The 17,496-nt window shown below is 55.2% G+C and overlaps 9 protein-coding genes across 9 annotated transcripts; 6 read left to right on the forward strand and 3 right to left on the reverse strand.

Moving 5' to 3' along the window:
* The first annotated feature begins 808 nt into the window (after positions 1-808).
* BU26DRAFT_266090 (uncharacterized protein) lies at positions 809-1,659 on the forward strand. Its single transcript, XM_033821312.1, has 2 exons — positions 809-1,479; positions 1,540-1,659. The coding sequence occupies exons 1-2, from the start codon at positions 989-991 to the stop codon at positions 1,595-1,597; spliced, it is 549 nt and encodes a 182-aa protein (XP_033685567.1). The 5' UTR covers positions 809-988; the 3' UTR covers positions 1,598-1,659.
* BU26DRAFT_266100 (oxalate decarboxylase oxdD) lies at positions 1,603-3,585 on the reverse strand. The gene is made up of 2 exons (XM_033821314.1): positions 3,036-3,585; positions 1,603-2,894 (listed from the first exon to the last, which is right to left on the reverse strand). Exons 1-2 carry the CDS (start codon positions 3,225-3,227, stop codon positions 1,722-1,724), a joined length of 1,365 nt encoding a protein of 454 aa, XP_033685568.1. The 5' UTR covers positions 3,228-3,585; the 3' UTR covers positions 1,603-1,721.
* On the forward strand, positions 3,525-4,560 carry BU26DRAFT_266093 (uncharacterized protein). Its single transcript, XM_033821313.1, has 2 exons — positions 3,525-3,903; positions 3,967-4,560. Exons 1-2 carry the CDS (start codon positions 3,669-3,671, stop codon positions 4,536-4,538), a joined length of 807 nt encoding a protein of 268 aa, XP_033685569.1. The 5' UTR covers positions 3,525-3,668; the 3' UTR covers positions 4,539-4,560.
* A 528-nt stretch (positions 4,561-5,088) lies between these two features.
* On the forward strand, positions 5,089-6,684 carry BU26DRAFT_503228 (uncharacterized protein; the record flags this gene model as incomplete). The annotated part of the gene is made up of 1 exon (XM_033826685.1): positions 5,089-6,684. The coding sequence occupies one exon, from the start codon at positions 5,089-5,091 to the stop codon at positions 6,682-6,684; it is 1,596 nt and encodes a 531-aa protein (XP_033685570.1).
* Positions 6,685-6,845: 161 nt separating this feature from the next.
* Positions 6,846-8,420, reverse strand: BU26DRAFT_266119 (uncharacterized protein). Its single transcript, XM_033821315.1, has 2 exons — positions 8,300-8,420; positions 6,846-7,948 (listed from the first exon to the last, which is right to left on the reverse strand). Exons 1-2 carry the CDS (start codon positions 8,314-8,316, stop codon positions 7,015-7,017), a joined length of 951 nt encoding a protein of 316 aa, XP_033685571.1. The 5' UTR covers positions 8,317-8,420; the 3' UTR covers positions 6,846-7,014.
* Positions 8,421-8,950: 530 nt separating this feature from the next.
* BU26DRAFT_517401 (snare-like protein) lies at positions 8,951-10,259 on the forward strand. The gene is made up of 5 exons (XM_033828568.1): positions 8,951-9,081; positions 9,142-9,176; positions 9,232-9,341; positions 9,433-9,838; positions 9,897-10,259. The coding sequence occupies exons 1-5, from the start codon at positions 9,045-9,047 to the stop codon at positions 9,957-9,959; spliced, it is 651 nt and encodes a 216-aa protein (XP_033685572.1). The 5' UTR covers positions 8,951-9,044; the 3' UTR covers positions 9,960-10,259.
* Positions 10,260-10,593: 334 nt separating this feature from the next.
* On the forward strand, positions 10,594-12,113 carry BU26DRAFT_453390 (alpha/beta-hydrolase). Its single transcript, XM_033824830.1, has 2 exons — positions 10,594-11,327; positions 11,398-12,113. Exons 1-2 carry the CDS (start codon positions 10,920-10,922, stop codon positions 11,737-11,739), a joined length of 750 nt encoding a protein of 249 aa, XP_033685573.1. The 5' UTR covers positions 10,594-10,919; the 3' UTR covers positions 11,740-12,113.
* Positions 12,114-15,127: 3,014 nt separating this feature from the next.
* BU26DRAFT_517403 (uncharacterized protein) lies at positions 15,128-15,841 on the reverse strand. The gene is made up of 2 exons (XM_033828569.1): positions 15,275-15,841; positions 15,128-15,210 (listed from the first exon to the last, which is right to left on the reverse strand). Exon 1 carries the CDS (start codon positions 15,625-15,627, stop codon positions 15,322-15,324), a length of 306 nt encoding a protein of 101 aa, XP_033685574.1. The 5' UTR covers positions 15,628-15,841; the 3' UTR covers positions 15,128-15,210; positions 15,275-15,321.
* A 179-nt stretch (positions 15,842-16,020) lies between these two features.
* BU26DRAFT_549313 (uncharacterized protein) lies at positions 16,021-17,200 on the forward strand. Its single transcript, XM_033831988.1, has 2 exons — positions 16,021-16,180; positions 16,233-17,200. The coding sequence occupies exon 2, from the start codon at positions 16,312-16,314 to the stop codon at positions 16,999-17,001; it is 690 nt and encodes a 229-aa protein (XP_033685575.1). The 5' UTR covers positions 16,021-16,180; positions 16,233-16,311; the 3' UTR covers positions 17,002-17,200.
* The last annotated feature ends 296 nt before the right edge of the window (positions 17,201-17,496 follow it).

Consider the following 17,496-nt stretch of genomic DNA (forward strand, 5'->3'; position numbering starts at 1 on the left):
AGTGTCTGCTGGTGAGAATTCATCGCAGGAAAGAGCAAAGCCGCGAGAAACCTCAGGAGGCAGATGATGGCATATCCGCGGCAGCTCTTATTGGAGGGGCGACCGGTCAGGTCCTGCAGCAGCATGTTCTCGAGAAGAGGCACGACGGGGCAGCCAATCATCTAGCTCACCGCTCAACGCCATCGTCCTTCTGTTCAGGGGTCGGCGACTGCGCTGTCAACCTCGAGTGTTGCCTGAGGAATTAAGTACAGAAAGGCGCAGAATGTGGGGAAAAAAATGAGGTCTGGGAGGCCGGAGACACATCGCTCGTCGCTCCTCAAACCGGTAGACGGCATGTTCCGGGGGCGAGAAGATGCCGAAATGGCAGATAACTCTGATGAACTGGACATGCATCGCATTGTTCAGTGTGAGATAGAATGCCGTACTGATCGCGACCTCCCCGGACTGCCGATGCGCCTGCGGATTCAGTTGCGTGTGGTTGACTTGGCGATCATGCTTGCGTAAAAAAGAAAAGCAGGCCGACGGGATGGTGTTGAAGGTGGAAAGGAGGGGTCAGGGTAAGCGACGGAGCTGAAGTCCGAGGGCCCCGGGGTTCGTTTCCCGCTAACTTGAAATAGACAGCGAGACATCCGTGTCTTCAACCCACGCTACAGTGCGGGAGAATGTACCAAAACCGCTTCAGAGACTTAAAACAAACCTCCAACGCATTAGTTTTATCCACTCACTTATGTTAAAGTTGCGAAAGCTTGGATTAAAATGCATACCGTGGCATATTTGTCCGTGGGGTGTTGTCCCACGAACCGACCGGGATGCCCCAGGCAATAATGGCACATAGCACTCGCACCGTGGCACTTGCCACCTTTACCTCTCCTCCTACACGACACAACTACATTGGATCCCACCGCCCCGGAAAGCCCATCCATTCCAACGGTTCGTCCAGCCAGCACCCGAGACGCAGGGTTGCAACACGGCATTTACTCCAGCCGCCATGAACCGACAGCGCTTTGCGAAACGCGTGCGAGAGGACGCCCAGACCTGGAGAGACCGCGTCATTGGGAAGAGGATTACAACAGGAGATCCTCATATCGCTGCGTACCCCGCCTGGAAATGCACCGACCCACTGGTCTGGGAGCCACGGATTTATCTCTGCCAACCCATCGGAAAAGGACTTGATAAGGATTTGCGGTACGAAGCCCAACCCGATTCTCGTCTGCTACAAATGCCCGCCGAGATACGCAACCGCATCCTCGAGCTTGCCTTGGCGTCGCAAACGATTCCGTCGTTGCCGGCCCTCGATCCTATCCCGCGGATGGACCCCCTGTGGACGTGCACGTCGGCTGTTATCTTCACGTGCAAGCAGCTGTACGATGAGGGTAGGGCTTTGGCAGTAGCAGAGAATACCTTTAAGTATGAGGAGTTTCCGAAGAAGACGCGGTTCTGCGCTACGTCAAGAGAAGAATATAATTACATTTGGGATCTGTAAGTATTCCTCGCCTTATGGAATAGGCACTAAACGCATCGGTTTCTCACGTTCTGCAGGCTGAACATCGTCTGTGACATGAAAACTAATGTAATCAAGCAGGCATATTATGGATGACATTTCAAACTGGGAGCTTAGTCGGGGGCCCAATATACGTGTTTTACATGCAAGCACCAGCACCAACGCCGACCGTGTTCGCTCATCTCACAACTGAACCCGCGCCTTGCACATGAGTAAATATTTACAACTCCTCCTTGTCCTCCTCGTCAATACCGACGCGACCCTTGATAGGATCCTTTTCGGCATCCCAAATTGCATCGAGAAACTTCTCTCCCGTCTTGTGGTCTGTAGCAAACATGTGGTCCACAACCAGCTTTCGAGGAGTCTCGCCCAACCACTGGAAGAGCGAGAAGTCTTTGAACTCGTCTGCGCGGAAGATTTCCAGCACCTCAAGCGGCTCGTCGTCGCTCAGGTTCTCGATGAAATGGCCCATGTTCTTCGGGACGATGCCCACGTCGCCCGCCTGATAGTCGAATGTCCTTGCGTTTCCTTTACCTGCGAAGATGGTCACACGTGCCCGACCCTTGATGAAGAAGCTCCATTCGTCTGCGGTCGGGTGCCAGTGCATCTCCCTCAACGCACCCGGTTGAATATCCAAATGTGCCGCGGCTACTGTCTTGGAGAGGGGGAAGTTGGTGGAGTCCGTGATACGGACCAGTCCTCCGGTAGTATTCATGGGCTCTTGAGCAAGCATCTTGTGGGTGAACTGCAGCTTGGACTTCTTGTAACCCTTACCTTTGGGGAGCTCCTTATCGATGGAGTCAGGCTCGCGGCCCTGGAAGATGTACTTTTCTTTGTCCGGGGTCGCTTCGAATACTTCCGGGGCGACGCGGAAGTTCTCTGAAAGAACCTTCTTCGGCGTCCGAGCGACCCAGTCGGTCAGCAAGAAGGTTGAATCTTCGGAGAAGTGGCCGTCGTCGAAAATGAGAAGGAACTCGGTGCCGTTGGGACTGAGTCCCTGAAGAGAGTGAGGATGGCCGGCGGGAAAGTACCAGAGATCGCCCTTCTCGAGATCGTCGACGAAGCTGCCACCTTCAGTGTCGAGCGCAGTGATGCGGACGCGACCTTCCAGGACGTAAGCCCATTCGGCCTCCTTGTGCCAATGGAGCTCTCGGATCACGCCCTCTTCGAGTCGCATATTGACGCCAGCTAGCTCTATGCTGGTAGGGAGCTCGCGGATAGTCGTCTCTCGCGTCCAGCCGCCTTCCTCGATGCGGATATGCGAGTCGGCGAACGACCAGCGCATGTTCTGCATGGTGCCGTGATCGGTGCTAGGTGGGCGGATAATATCGGGGTTCTCTCGCTCACGCGGCTTGTTGCGTGGGCCCAGCATGGTCGCACCATCTCCATTTCTCTGATCAGAGAGTTAGCACATGCTTTCTGCGCTCATTTGGCAGAGCGGCGCTGTATCGCGAGGGTGCAGCCCAGAGAGCCAAGGCGCTTTACGATGCTTGGTTGGATTACGCGACACTTTTGGACGGCATTGTTAACTTACCCATGGCAGAGGCTGAAGCTTGTCTCCGATGGCGTCGATTTTCCCATCGTACGGGTCGCGATGCTCTGGCGTGTAGGGCTTCCCATGCGGCCCAGCGTGACGTCCGTTTCCGGTTAGCGGCTGCTGCTCGACGGGGGCGGCCGAGACGCCGCTGCAGGCACCCAGCACCACGAGCAACGGTGAGAAATGCATGGCTCCTCTTCAACTGATTTCGGTCGATTCTGCTGGAACTTCTGCGCGTCGCAGACTGATGGTATGGCGCTCCTTAAGACGTCTTCCGGCCACTCTCCCGCTCCCCGCTCGGGCCTTTTCCCATGACGACATTTCCGGGGCTTTCCTTTCATCGCTTGGCCCGCCAGCTGCTTTCTACTCGTGGATTATTGTTTTATCCCTGCGGACTCGTCCTCTCGAAACATTAAATGCATCTGCTTCTGCAGCGTTACTGGTCTTTAGTCACTCCTCCGGCCATATCCTAGAATTGCCGCGGTTTGTTGTCGTCGCGGAAACATCCAGCCCCCCCGATCTGTGTGCGGAGTTGCTTGGCGACTTGCCGTTCCCGCGCTAGTATTCTATTAAGTCCGCCCCTCGCCCTCACTTCTGGACACCGAAGCCGCCTTCAGCAAATTCAGCAACATGAACAATCTCAATTCGCACCGACGCAATGCCGCCGACGAGGAAACCCCGCTGCTGCCCCGACCCGCGAAACCTTCGGATCCAGCTCGGCCATGGAATCGCCTGAAGAAACACATGATGGTAAATGTCCACAAGGACTGGGCAGACCTGGTCTTGCTGTTTTGCTACATCATCACGGGGCTGCTGGATAGCTCCGCCGTGTTTATCTGGGGCTCGTTCGTAAGCATGCAAACTGGTGAGTAAGAAGCGCTTGATCCCATCTCATGTGTTGTAGAAATGATCACTAACACAAGACTAGGGAACACCGTGTACCTGGGCTTAGGTCTCATAGCACCCAACGAAGGCATACGCTGGGTCAAAGCCCTAACCTCGATAACCTTCTTCTGTCTCGGCTCCTTCTTCTTCAGCCGCTTCCATCGCCACCTCTCGCCGCGCAGACGCTGGGTCCTTGTTGCTTCCTATCTCATCCAACTCGTCCTCATCCTCCTGGCTGCATTGATTGTCACTCTCGGGACCGAATCCTCGAATGGCCTCCACTGGCAGGTGCTCATCCCGCTTGCTTCAGTCGCATTCCAATCGAGCGGACAGGCGGTCACCTCACGAGTGTTGCAGTATGGCGGGCTCACGAGCGTCGTTCTGACAAGCAACTACTGCGATCTCTTTTCCGACCCGAAGCTGTTTGCCCTGACCAACGTGGAGCGGAATAGGAGGACCGCTGCGCCGATTCTGCTTTTGATTGGCGCCGTGTTTGGGGGTCTGTGGGCGCATAGTTCTGTCGGCCTGGCCGGAGCGCTTTGGACTGCTTTCGCGTTGAAAGCAGTTGCTGTCGGTGCGTGGCTGTTCTGGAAGGCTGACCCGGAGGACGAGTGAGAGAGCTGAACAGCGAACGTCGTGCAATGAGGTCCGTCATCTATTCATCCGATCGCGATATCATTCCCCAGCAGAAGAAGATTAAAATGTCGTCGCTGCACGCTGTGCTTCATCGTTGTCTTTTTTTGCAGATACTCCTTGTACAAAAATAGCCTTCCCGACGATTGTTGACCGATCAAATCTGTGGAAGCATGGACTGCAGATGTTGCTTGAAATAGTACGTAGGAGCCATACCATTGGTGTCCTCTGCGAAACATTGCACCTTGAAACCGCATGCGTTGCACGTCGCATATAGATAATAGAGTCTGGAGCATCAGGCAATGCGCCCACACTACTGTATGGAGACCTCAACCCACAATTTCTCAACCATCCGATTTTCCCTTCCTCAATTATCCAGGCGAGTTTCCACCCACTTCATCGCTGACCATCGCGGACCCGGCGAACCAGTTCTTGACCCGGTTACTGCTTCGCCCTATCTTATACCATTCTGTCGGGATCCTTTGTTTTAAAACACCCCCGCATCGTCGCAGGATCCCGTTACAGGCCATAGATGGCGATCTCGGTCAAAGAGCAAAAGCTTCTTTCTACTTTTCCGCGTCCTCCATCGAGCGCATCCGCAGTATCCCCTCCGAGAGCTTCGGCGCAGGCTTCCGATTCAGTCTACCGCGCTTCCGACTTTGGCTTCATACAAGTTGGACTGTGTCCAGAAGATGATAATCGCTCGCTCTACGATGACCCCATCGCGGAGACTCATAGCAATGCCTCTCAAGCTCCCATACCCGTGTCGCTTCCGTCCTCCCATACCGCAGAGTTGCAACTTGTCCTTGACAATCCATCTCGAGCCTATTCCCCTGGAGAAAGTATAACGGGCTATATCTTAGGCTGGACTCCCTCTTCAAACACACATATCCATCTCATCCTCGAAGGACGCGCAACAACGTACATCCGCGGCGACAAAACCGAGCACAAAAACCACGCACCGCTGCTCTATCAAATCCTGCACTTCAAGCCCGAAACTCACAACGCAATCCCGCGGTTCTGCATCACGATTCCCGAGCGCTCCACCAGCGGCTTCGATGAGACCCTGAACAGCCTCTCCTCAGACCACCCTACGCATACTCCGTTCTGGACACATACCTGGCCAGCCCAAGAACCATATGAATCCAGCGCAGCGCACCCCCTCCCCCCATCCATGACTCTCCCCCTCCGCACCTCCACCACCCTCACATCCCTCGCCTCAGGCCGCGCCTCCATATCCTACTCCCTCATCGCCGTGCGCTCCACGCCCTCCCCATCCCCATCCCCATCCCCCAACACCCTCATCCCAAACGCCACGCACGCCTTCCCCATCCACCTCACTACCCTGCGCCTCCCCCCTCCCCGCCTGCAATCCCTGACCTCCCCCTCCAACACAACAACAACCCGCCACAACCTCTCCGTGCAAACCGCCGCCCTCACCAAAGAACGCCGGCTCTCCCTGCGCGAGCAACTCCGCGACGCCTTCAACCCCTCCGCCCCAAGCTTCTACTTCGCCGCGCAGATCCGCAGCCCCAAGCTCGCCACCCCAGGCTCCGACCTCCACCTCCCGATTACTCTCTCCGTGCTCCCGCCCCCGCTGGGCAAACTGTACAACTTCGCAGTCCCGGATATCTGCATCGCGTCGCTGGACGCGCGGGTCAAATCGTTCACGGGTCTGCGGGTTCTGCATCCAAGTCCAAATCCAAGTCCAAATCCAAGTCCAATATCAAACCACGCCCTCGGGGCACAGGCGAAATCCCACTCGCACACCTTCAAATCCACCGCTCTCCGCAGCACCACGCTCCCGTCCTCCCGAACATTCATACCCATCGACGGTGACTTCTCCTCGCAAAGCATCACCCTGACTCTCACGCTCCCAGCAACCATGCTCCCGAGTTTTGCAACGTACAACATCTGGCGCAGCTACAGACTAGAATGCGAGGTCCGTTTCGCCGTCGCGGGGAAAGAAGTCGCGGCGCACACGCAGAGCGATTTGAATATTGTTGCGCGGGGGGCTGGGAGTGTGGAGACTAGGGGTGGGATGGTAAGGGATGGGATGGAGAGGGTGGATGATGCGGAGAGTCTGGAGGTGGCGAGGAAGGTGGTGGGGATGGTGGGGGTTATGTGAATTGGGGATTAGGGAGCGTGGAGGCCTTTAGAGGCTTGTACGGTGGGTGGGATGGGCGTGAGGGTGGGGATGGAGTTGTATATATCTGAGGAGGGAATAGGGAGGCTGATGGCTCTCAGCTAGCTTTACGTCATATCACGTGGCATATGAATATGTATGGATACGAGGACATCTGGTGTTCATTGAGGTGCAGTAACTACCCAGTAAAGCCACCACTATCCAGCCCAGTCATCCCAACTCTCATCAAATGCCGGATAGGCCTAGATACATGCACATATGAGTGGCCGCTGCCGGGACGATGCCAGCACCGTCCCGGCCACCGCGGACCACTCAGTTCTGCCCCCACCAAAGCTCGGCCTCCTCCGCCTTCCACTCGTCGTACAGGCCTGCGGCCCGCTCGACGACTGCCTGCTGGGCAGCTGCCTGCCACCCTTTGGCGAGGTGGCCGTTCTTCAGGTCCTCGACGAACTTGGCGACGTCCGTCCGGAACAGGTTGAAGTTCCTGCTGAACTCCCGTGGCCGCTCAGCGGCAGCAGCCTCGCCCGAGACGATCTTGCTGAGGAGAACGACATTCTCCTGGCTCTTGGGGAGCATGTCGAGGAGGATCTGCTTCTGGGCGAGGGTCAGGCAGACCCAGGGAGCATCTTCGAGCAGCATGTGGTAGATGTCGGCCTTGCCAAGGCGCGACGTGGAGTTGGTGGTGATGTAGACTGGGTCGAAGACCTTGCTGGCGGTCTTGCGGGGAGCAGCGGGCTTCTTGGGCGGCTCCTTCATGTCGGTGAAGCGCTCTGGGGCCTTGCGGCTGCGCGTGGGACGAGTGCTGGTGCGCGGAGAGGATGGCTTGGACACCTTGTTGAGCTTCTTGGACTTGGAGACAGGAGTGGAAGGGTCGTGACTGTCACGGCGGGAACGCTTCTTGCTCATGTTGGAAGTGGTCGACTTGGTCGAGCCAGGGGACACTGGAGCAGGAGGCGGGGTGGCTGCGTTCTTGGTGTTGACTGAGTCGGTCTTGGTGAGATCGCGAGAGGCTTTGGCGCTGTTCCACGCACCAGGCGCGGCGGGAAGCGGAGAGCCCGGCGAAGAGAGAGGAGACGAGTCGATGAGAGGACCACACATGGTTGCTGAATTGTTGTTTGGTGTAGTGGGAAGTGCTTGGTTGGTTTGCTGTGATTGCTGTGATGGAAGCTGAGAGATGTCGAACGAGTCGAAAGTCGAAGTGGGTTGTTGAGGATCTGGAGGAAAGTCTTGAGAAGCAGAGGAAGGCCTTGGGTTTTGTGTCAGTAACGACTCGGTTAAGACGTGGCCGGCCGCGGCGATTGTTGAGATTGGTATTGTCGAATAACGCGGAAGAATAGGGAAGCGAAGAACAATAAGAATGAATACGGAGAATGGAACGACGCCGGCGAGCAATCGGCGATTTGGTTGGAGTGAAAGCGACGGCTGCGATCGAGAGCGTTGGTTGTGCGTGCGAATAAGAGTACAATAGCTGGAGTGCTGCAGGTGAAACGCGGCAGGGCAACGAGAACCAGAATCAGGGTAAGAATGGAGCGCAGAATAGGGCTCTGGAACAATAGCGTCCTGATTAAATGAAAGCTAGATGTTGAATTGAACATACCGCACTGGGAGAGACATGGCGAGCTCTATGGTGGCACACCGCCAAGACGATGTTATCGTTGGAAAACGGCGTGCAATCCTTTCAGACAAGCACCAGCCTTTTCACTACCGATGTAGCGTGGAATGGCAGTCAGGGGTTGATTAGACTCTCAAATGACTGCAGATCCGGTAAGGGGCTGTGGCGATTGATAAACGCTCGTGTTGGGCAAGGCAGCAGAGGGGCGTTGTCAGGCTAGACAAAGGTAGGAAACCGACTGAGAGGTGGTAGGCTCAGGGAGCTGAAGTTGAGTTAAAGAACCAGAAATAAGCCCTGGACTGTGGCTTCCGCTTGGAGACTGCTCCTGAGGGGTGCGGAGGACAGAGTGACTGGATGACGGAAGGTTGATCGAACATGGTGTCCAGAGCGTTCGTCGTACGGAAGTGCCGCCCCTGTGCACCCAAAAATGCCAATGGCAGTGGTCCAAGAAGGTGTTGCTAAGCTTTGGTTCTCGAATCAACGAGGCCGAAGAGCCACAGTCATATTCCGAGGGGCAGGTTGAAGGGTGGTGGGCCGCGGCGAAGTCACGATGTTTTTTGGTCGGTGGCCCGAGCTTCTCCGCATGCTTTCCGCATTTCCATAGCTTCAACACCGACACGTAGCCTCTCCCCCTGCCCCACGACCACCCGAAATCGCCCTGATTGCGACTGCTCCTCTTTTCGAAGATACCCACTGGCTAGGACCGCTACACAGCAATCACGCACACACCATGATTAAGATGACGTGGATTTCGCGGGTGGACGACGGTCAGTTGTGTTCCACGACGCGGGCGCTGAGGGCCATACAGCAAGCTAACGGCAGCCCAGGCATCATATTAGCAAGTGGGGGAGATGAGACAAAGGTGCGTCCGACTGTCGTGCTCGTCGTGCCCCGTACCATCGGCTCACGGTCAACAGATAGACGCGCAGCTGCAGGAGGCCACGTCTAGGGCGAAGCTCATCCAGCGCCGCATGAACCGCAATTCCGAGCCGCAAGCCAGCGTCGAGACCGGCGCCTACACATACCAGTATGCGCATCCTGCTGCTGCCCCTCGCCCCATCCGCGTCGCCATTTGAGCACCGACGCATAGGACCGCCGACGCTGACACATGGACGCAGTTACATCGTCAAGGACGGGCTCTGCTACCTCACCCTATGCGAGCGTTCCTACCCGCGCAAACTAGCCTTCGCATACCTCGCCGACCTCGCAAACGAATTCAACGTCAGCCACCAGCCCTCCGACTACCTCGCCCCGGGCGTGAAGTCCTTCGCCTATGTTGGCTTCGAGCGAACCATCCACAAAACCATGAAGACGTATCAGGACTCGCGGATGCCCGCGAACCTGGACCGGCTGAACGACGAGCTCAAGGACGTGACCAAGGTCATGACGAAGAATATAGAGGATCTGCTGTACAGGGGGGATAGTCTGGAGCGCATGGGCGATATCTCGAGTAGGTTGCGGGAGGATAGTAGGAAGTACAGGAAGGCGGCGGTGCGGATCAATTGGGAGTTGCTGCTGAAGCAGGTGAGTGGCATAATTTCGCGGCCCCCACAGGCTTGCGCGGATGCTAACTGTGCTCCAGTACGGGCCGGTCGGCGCGCTGGTGTTCATCATAATCGTCTTCATCTGGTGGCGGTTCTTTTGAGAGGTTTGGGTACTGCGATTCGGTGCATAACGGACTAGATGCTTCTTGCGCAAGAGCCGGCGTTCAGGGTCTTCTACTATAGGTCGGGAAGGTATGCTAGAAGACGTAATAATACCCACATCTACCTTTCGCGGTGGCCTTTAACTCGGATTGCGCTTTTCAATACCATCTTTGCTTCCCGGCCCTACCCAGAATGAGCAGCGACATACAGTAATTTTGGCTGGCGCGAATTCGATAGTTCATGGATGGCCAACGTGCCTCGGCAAACCGGGAGTCGACAACTTCAATAGACAACCAGACGAACTAGCTTTCATTCCGCCCATTGCACCGTGCCCCACGGTCAAAAGATGCTCCGTATCTCGTGCGATACAGCAAGCGTGCCTGTATACGACTCCCGAACGACCAGCAGATGTACAGCCTGCTGAAGATGGGGCAGGCAGTCTTAGACACATTCTCATTGGCCACCCTGTGTACTCCGACCGTACTATGCCGCAGCCACACAGACCTAGACCCTTCCCCTCGCCATACCTCATTGGACAAGCCTGCTGGAGGGAGTGCCTTAGGGCCACCCCACCCATGTATACATAAGTGCTGACTCTCTCGCGAGCTAGGGAGGAACGAGCTTGTGGATTTGTATAAATGCAGGCGAGCTGCCCACTACTCTTGAAAGCTCGAGCTCGGTCTCAGACGAGTAGTCTCAGTGCTGTTGAGCGAGAGCGGACTTGCCCCGCCGTCGTCAGTACACTGTCAGCAGCACAGCACATCCAGAGTCTCACTCCTTGGTCCATTGACGCTTTTCTTTTCAGTACTTTTCCACGCCTAAATCTTCTTTTTGGCGGCACGCGGATTCCCAGCGATTTTCCTACAGCATAACTACGCCCTTCCTCCAGCTCATACCTAATACCTCTCAATAATTCCTCCTCCGCCTTCCATCAGATCAGTCTCGAACTCCCGCCCACCATGACCAAGCCCCAACTCGTCCTAATCCCCGGCGCCTGGCACACCCCCGAATGCTTCTCCCTCATCACTCCGAAGCTGCAAGCCGCCGGCTACGCAGTCCACACGCGCCAGCTCCCCTCAGTCGGGAGCGCGAACCCTCCGCCGGATCTCTCGCAAGACATCGCGGCCGTCAGGGAACTTGTGACCGCCGCGATCGGAGACGGGAACGACGTGCTGGTCGTGCCGCACAGCTGGTCTGGCATCGTGGCCGGCAGCGCTCTGACCGGCATGGGGAAGAAGCAGAGGGAGGAGAGGGGCGAGAAGGGCGGCGTGGTCAGGGTGGCGTATATGTGTAGTTTTATTGCGCCTGAGGGGGTGAGCTTGATGGATGCTCTTCAGGGCGAGATTCCGCATTGGTGGGAGGTGCAGGTATGTCCTCAGCCCATCTCATCCCATTCCATGCCTCTTCAACCCCCCCTCGTTGACACTGGCTCCACAGGGCGACTACTCCATCACCAAGCCCCACGCAGCCGGCGTCTTCTACAACGACCTGCCCGAAGCAGACCAGCAGTACTGGTACGCGAAGACGTCGACGCACTCGTTCGGCACGAAAACGGCCAAGGCGACGGCCGCGAGCTGGAAGGAGATCCCGACGGGCTATCTGCTGTGCGAGGAGGACATTCCGATTCCGCCGTTTGCGCAGGAGCTGATGACGGGGCAGGTGCGGGAGATGGGCGGTGAGATCGAGATCACTAGGATTAAGAGCGGGCATAGTCCGTTTTTGAGCAGGGTAGATGAGACGGTGGCGTGGATTAGGAGGGCCGCTGGGGAGGACGTTTAAGTGCGTGGAGAGGGGAGAGGGGAATGGGTGAGAGAGGAGTCCCTTAGAACTGCCCGGTTCAATCTAGGCTTTGCTGGGAAGGGGACTTGGAATGTGTGACCATTCTCCTGGGTAGAGTTGCTGGCTCATTCCATTGAGATGCTGGTGTTTCTGGAGAGGACCGAATTGATCTCAACTGGCCAGCTAAATGGGCGATGAACGCGTCGACGTTTCCGTGGAATCGGGCCTGTCTTAGGCTTTAATGCGCATTGTCAGATGGAGCTTGCTGCTCAGGATGTTCGTGTAACTTACATGTGCAGGATCGTCTTGAGAATCAAAAGCGGCGGCCGTTTCCCCGTCTTGATCGCTTCCTCTGCAACCATCTTAGCGGCTTCAAGACGAATCCCATCTTCAGAGTGCTCTAGTAACAATCGGAATGACTCAACACTGCGTGAGGCCGCAGCTTTGAACAGCGCCGAGCGACCCTTTTTATCTCGATGATTGACCTTGATGCCTTGCTGCTTGAGAAGGAGTCTCAGGTTTTCTACTTCCCCCGCGAGAGCGGCGAAGTGTAACGGCGTCCAGCCTTGCTCATCTTCAGCATTCACATCAATGCTGCCCTTCTCAAGGATCAGCTCCAGCCCCGCAGCCGATTCAGCCAAGGCCACGTTATGCAAGATCGTTTTCCCGTCCTGGTCCACGGCATTTATAGCAACGTTTGATTGCCTCATTAGAAGCTCCATATTCCTAACCACTCCTGCGGAAGCGGCCAGGTGTAATGGCGTCTCACCCAAGGGAGTGACTTCAGTGCACAGCTTGGGACATTCTCTCAAGAGATATTCGACCACTCCGATACTGCGTAGGTACGGGCTCGCGAGATGAAGAGCAGTCCAATGGTGAAAGTCGCCCCTAGAATTCTCAGCTGGGGCTCCTACAAAGCCGCCTAACCCCTTGATGGATCCGAACAAGGCGTCTAGTAAGGCGTAAGGCTTTTCGCCGACTTTTAGTCTTGGATCCATCCCGGACACAATCAGCTCCTTGACGACTTGAAGCTTTCCTTTCTTAGCTGCCTTGTGCAGTGCTGTCTGGCCGTCGGAGTCTTGTATGTTCTTGTCGATGTGCGGGCTGCGCAAAAGAGTCCGGAGCGCTTCGATGTTGCCTTCCCTTGCTGCGAAATGTAATGCAGTACGACCATCGGCCTGAGCATAGACCTTGAAGTTGTTTCTCACACAGAGTTTGTCCTCTTTCTTTCGAAGTTCGAATTCTATCATCTGATGTTCCATGTCGACGGGTAGCCTTGTTTGGGCGTTAATGTTACCCTGAATTGGAGCTCTCTGCAACAGTGTATCGATTACGCCATTGTGGCCGAACATGGCAGCCACAATCAACGGTGTAGCACCAAGCGAACTTCGACAGCCGGGGTCAGCATTTTCGTCGAGCAGGATGTTGACAATGTCTTGATAGCCGCCTCTAGCTGCCCAGTGCATCGGCGCGAAAGCAATGGGTTCCGAAGTCGGTTCGTTGACGTACTCCCGCGGACGTTCATCTATCAGCTTTTGGGCCAAAGTGCGATAGCCATAAAGACAGGCAAGATGGAGGCCGTTGAACCCATTAGGCATGAAAGGATCCGACAAGCCGTCGTCCTTAATCAGAATGATTTTCCATGGGGCTGTGGCATTTGCTGGGGTCTCTCGGCGTAAGGCCTGGAGGCCTCGGTCTGGGAACAATGTAATCTGATACGACGCCTCGACGTGAGAGTCTTTCCTGAGATATTGCAGGGCGAGTGTGTGGAAGGACCCCGAACTATGATCTTCTGGAGTCACGATGTGCCCCAGGCTTTGCTCGAAACGCGTGAGATGGTCTTGCCAGTATCTTGCGGCGTAATCTAAGAGGGGCCACCGTTCTAATCGTTCGGTCAGAGACTCCCGAGTGTTGCATACACCCTCACGGCAGAACTCGAATGTAAGATAGGCGGTACATCTCTTCCCCAGCTGCTCGTTCTGGGTTGGTATCCTTTCGAGACCAGCGCCTTGCTTAAGGTATCTCTCGAGTGATTCGTGTAAATAATATACGTGGTCGTCTCTCGCTGTAATTAGCCCCTGGCAAGACTGTTGGATGGTTTCCCACAAAGGGGAGTCGCCTTGACATGGCTCTCCACCACTTAGCGTTATGCTGAGCAACGTCTGAAGCTCCAGGATGGACAATACTCGAGCTGCGTCTCGAATGAACCCTAGGGTCCTCTCGACTTCATGCCGCATCAGCGGGTGGTTCTGGTATAATACCCGTTCCAGATTCCGGTCGAAGGCCTTCTTGAGCACACAATCAAGATACAGGTCTTGGCCATCGTCATCATATGTCAGCTTCTCGACGGCTAGGAGACTCGTCTTTAGATCCTTAGCGCCATAGGCTCCCGAAACGAATTGAAGATTCGACTCCACGAGGAGAAAACTGAAGCACAAGTCAGAGAGCAATAACCTTACAGATTGGAGTTGTTGACTTACATGCCACCAGACGATTTGGTAATAACGCTTATAACATCCGTACGATGAGATTCGCCCTTCGCCCAGGTGTAGCGCCCCGGGTTGGTGCTGGACAGTTGATCTAAACATGCTTTCAGATAGTCCCGGACATCCCTTTCGTCGGCACTCAATATGCGCCCACAGCTTTCGTCGAAGATATTCTGCCATTTGCTAGTGTCCAGTCGATCGGTCATCACGAGTCCGACCTTCGTCGCATCTTGGATGACTTTGAGCTGTCGTAGGATTGGCTGGAGGCTCGGCTTGAAGCACTCATCTAGTGCGTCTAGAAAAATACAAGCGGGGTTACCTCTTTCGAGCACGGAGATAATCCCAGCCGCGATATTTTCTGCCGAGGGACCCGCGTTCCTGCTTTTTTCATACAGGTCTTTGACATGTCTCATGCTATTAGGAATTTGTTGGACGAGACTCTGTAAGACCCACATCAGGATCTGCGCGGCATCGTGTTTTTCCTGCTCGCTACCATTGAAGAACACCGAAGCCACGACGACATCGGAAGGCATGGAAGGTAGGACACCAGTCTGCCTTTCCTGCTCCTGCTCTTCCGTCTCGTGCTCCTCTGCGTCGTGTAAGCGGTCTGTGATCTCCCTGAACAATTCCTCTAGTTCTTGCTCTTGTTCTTCTTGCTTTCCCATCTCGTGCTCATTTGTTTCCTGCTCTCTGGTAAGTTGCTCCCCCGTGGCGTCATTGAGATTTTTCTGCTTTTCCTCAGCCGCGGCTTCGCGAAGTTGATCGAGTCTTTTAAGGATGCCGAGCATCGTCATAGTCTTCCCCACCCCCATCTTGCCCTGCAGGATAAGAGACTCGCCCTGGTTGTTGAGACATCGCTGCAGGCGTTCGTCTCTAAAGATGCTATCCGTTAGTTTTTCAACGAATGGTCGAACAGAAGATAGCTGAACCGGCTTGAGTGGACTGGAATGCAAGCTCATCCACTTCTCGATTGCTGCATTTCCTCCTGCTCATTTAGGTCAGTCATGTACTGATCTCGGCTAGCCTCTGAAGATTGTGGGTGAGCATACCGTCGTTGACATTGATGTTACCAACAGCGTGGCCGCGCCCACCGAGACTATTGATATTGAGATCGATGAAATAAGTCTCGGGGCTGGGGGTATCGTCCATGGCGAACAATTCTGTGAAAATAGAGTCGTATCCCCAGGACGTATGAGCTGTATAGTGTCTCTAGTTGCGTACCTATGCTGTCGTTGGTTCCAGGACCGTCTTCAGCCTGGGGCATTGCGCTAGTTAACAGGTCGAACTGTAGCTGGATTTTCTCCCACCTATCTGGGAGGCTGAGCGGAGCATTGTTGGCCTGAAGGGCCATAGGCGTAATCGTGTGGCCGAGTTCACAATGGGACATGCCTTGAAGCTGCATACTGCAACGCCACGCGCGGGATACATCCCGCATTGGCCGTCAGCGCAGCCTGACGTCCTCATACTGACCGACTGAGTCCATGCTCTTCTGCGGTATGTCAATGCTTCTCATCCGTGCGAGCTCGCGAACTTGATGAATTGCGAGGCAATATGGCCGGATAGCTCGTTCGGTGGCAGTAAGCTAGCCTACTGCGCATTAGACATGAAGATAGAAGGCAGAGAAAGAGATAGGAGGCAGAGGACAGGGCAACAGGCGCAAGGCGTATCGACCTTGAGGGAAAGGCGAGGGCTGCAGTGCGCTTGCCAAATCCGGCGATCAACCGGTTGCCACCACAACACACCTTCACTGCGCCACACTTACACAACGGCTCGTGCTCGAATCGCCGCGCGCAAACATCGCCTTCCTTATCGCCATTTTACGCGTTACATGCCACATGTTCCGGTGAGCGAGCCGGAACAGCAGGATTGTCGCACTCTCCAAGCGCACAGCCAATCATCCATGAGCCCACTTGGGTAGAGACCGCACGTTGCTAAGCTGTTGCTATCACCCAGTTGTAAGTGAGGGTGTATTCATCTTGGATGTGCTCAAGCTAATATACCAGACAGGTCAATCCAGCTGCAGCGCCCAATTTCAGATATCGAGAAGCTTAAATTGATCAGCCAAGCCGAGAAAAAGGTCACTGAGATGGCTCCTCCTGAGCAAGAATACAACGCCAACTCGTACCGGAGGGATCCTGGCCGAAGCGCTGGATCTAGGTCGCCCTCTTCGGTCACTTCTTCGGAGGATCATGGACGGCGGTCTGTACGCGAGAACCGCCATCTTTTGCCCACCTCTGATGGAGCAAATGAGAGTCAAGCTACTCCCCACCCAAAACATTTCCAGCAGCAATCGGACTCTGGTGATGAAGACGACTCTGCCGAAGGTAGATCCGGGGATACGGAGTCGGTGTATCCTCCCCTGTCTCAAGTACGCCCTCTTTATGATCATCCACATGCGAACGCCTCCTTGAACCAGCAGTACAACCCAAGGCATCAGACATCACAAGCTGCTGGGCGTGATGGTACGCCGGAGAAGGGTAAGGCGTTTGGTTCTGAGAGGTGCATGATGGTTGAGCCTGATGAGCACGACGTTCCACCCAGTCCACAACAGGCCGGAGATGCAGCCCGCGACTACGCCAGAGGCACGAGAGATGGAATGAAAAACCGGAATACCTTCACAATCGGGCAAATAGGAGGTCAAAAGCACCGCGTTGGGAACATCGACAATGCTAGATATCTCGGCAGCACCGACAATAGCTTCAAGATCGATACCGTGACCAACACCTCAGAAGGCTTGGATATTGGAAACATCAATGCGCTTGGACGAGGGGAGTGACCAGCAGTTGGTTCCATGACACGTGTGCTTGAGGAATGGGTACAGCATGGCTGAGGTGGAAGCCGCACTATTGGGTTAATTGAGGCATGGCTACCCAGCTAACCATGTCTTGGACTTCGTCTAGCGGGGTATACCATTTGTTTTGACACGACTTTACCTTTATGATACTTATGGATGCAACGAGGTATTAGTTGAGACGCTTACCATAGTGACGGTCACAGACCTCTAGTTAAGTCGGACCATGCTCCCGCAACCCTGCTCGCTTCCATACCCCTTCTTAGTGCCGTATAGCTCCTTGTGTCTAACGCTCAAACACTCCCTCAAGCGACCGCACTTACTCGCCCAGTACCAGCCGCGCTACCGTACTCATCCATTGCAACGCTCTGAGCCGAGCTCATATCCAAATATGACGCTAGCTAGCTAGAAAACTACGGAGCGTAAAGTCTGGACCGCGGGAGAGGGGGTTATGGTGGCGGTATGAGCGAGAGAGGACGA

This window comes from Trematosphaeria pertusa (assembly GCF_010094035.1).
Source record: "Trematosphaeria pertusa strain CBS 122368 unplaced genomic scaffold BU26scaffold_5, whole genome shotgun sequence".
Classification (NCBI taxonomy): Eukaryota; Fungi; Ascomycota; class Dothideomycetes; order Pleosporales; family Trematosphaeriaceae; genus Trematosphaeria; species Trematosphaeria pertusa.

Bases quoted from the DNA above. Each gene is read 5' to 3' on its own strand.
- BU26DRAFT_266090 (XM_033821312.1), top strand. From the start codon at position 989: ATGAACCGACAGCGCTTTGCGAAACGCGTGCGAGAGGACGCCCAGACC. The intron at 1,480-1,539 runs GTAAGTATTCCT...CACGTTCTGCAG, and splicing joins TATAATTACATTTGGGATCT to GCTGAACATCGTCTGTGACA.
- BU26DRAFT_266100 (XM_033821314.1), bottom strand. From the start codon at position 3,227: ATGCATTTCTCACCGTTGCTCGTGGTGCTGGGTGCCTGCAGCGGCGTC. The intron at 2,895-3,035 runs GTAAGTTAACAA...CTCTCTGATCAG, and splicing joins AGCTTCAGCCTCTGCCATGG to AGAAATGGAGATGGTGCGAC.
- BU26DRAFT_266093 (XM_033821313.1), top strand. From the start codon at position 3,669: ATGAACAATCTCAATTCGCACCGACGCAATGCCGCCGACGAGGAAACC. The intron at 3,904-3,966 runs GTGAGTAAGAAG...ACACAAGACTAG, and splicing joins GTTCGTAAGCATGCAAACTG to GGAACACCGTGTACCTGGGC.
- BU26DRAFT_517401 (XM_033828568.1), top strand. From the start codon at position 9,045: ATGATTAAGATGACGTGGATTTCGCGGGTGGACGACG. The intron at 9,177-9,231 runs GTGCGTCCGACT...CACGGTCAACAG, and splicing joins GTGGGGGAGATGAGACAAAG to ATAGACGCGCAGCTGCAGGA. The intron at 9,342-9,432 runs GTATGCGCATCC...ACATGGACGCAG, and splicing joins ACCGGCGCCTACACATACCA to TTACATCGTCAAGGACGGGC.
- BU26DRAFT_453390 (XM_033824830.1), top strand. From the start codon at position 10,920: ATGACCAAGCCCCAACTCGTCCTAATCCCCGGCGCCTGGCACACCCCC. The intron at 11,328-11,397 runs GTATGTCCTCAG...CTGGCTCCACAG, and splicing joins CGCATTGGTGGGAGGTGCAG to GGCGACTACTCCATCACCAA.
- BU26DRAFT_517403 (XM_033828569.1), bottom strand. From the start codon at position 15,627: ATGCAGCTTCAAGGCATGTCCCATTGTGAACTCGGCCACACGATTACG.
- BU26DRAFT_549313 (XM_033831988.1), top strand. From the start codon at position 16,312: ATGGCTCCTCCTGAGCAAGAATACAACGCCAACTCGTACCGGAGGGAT.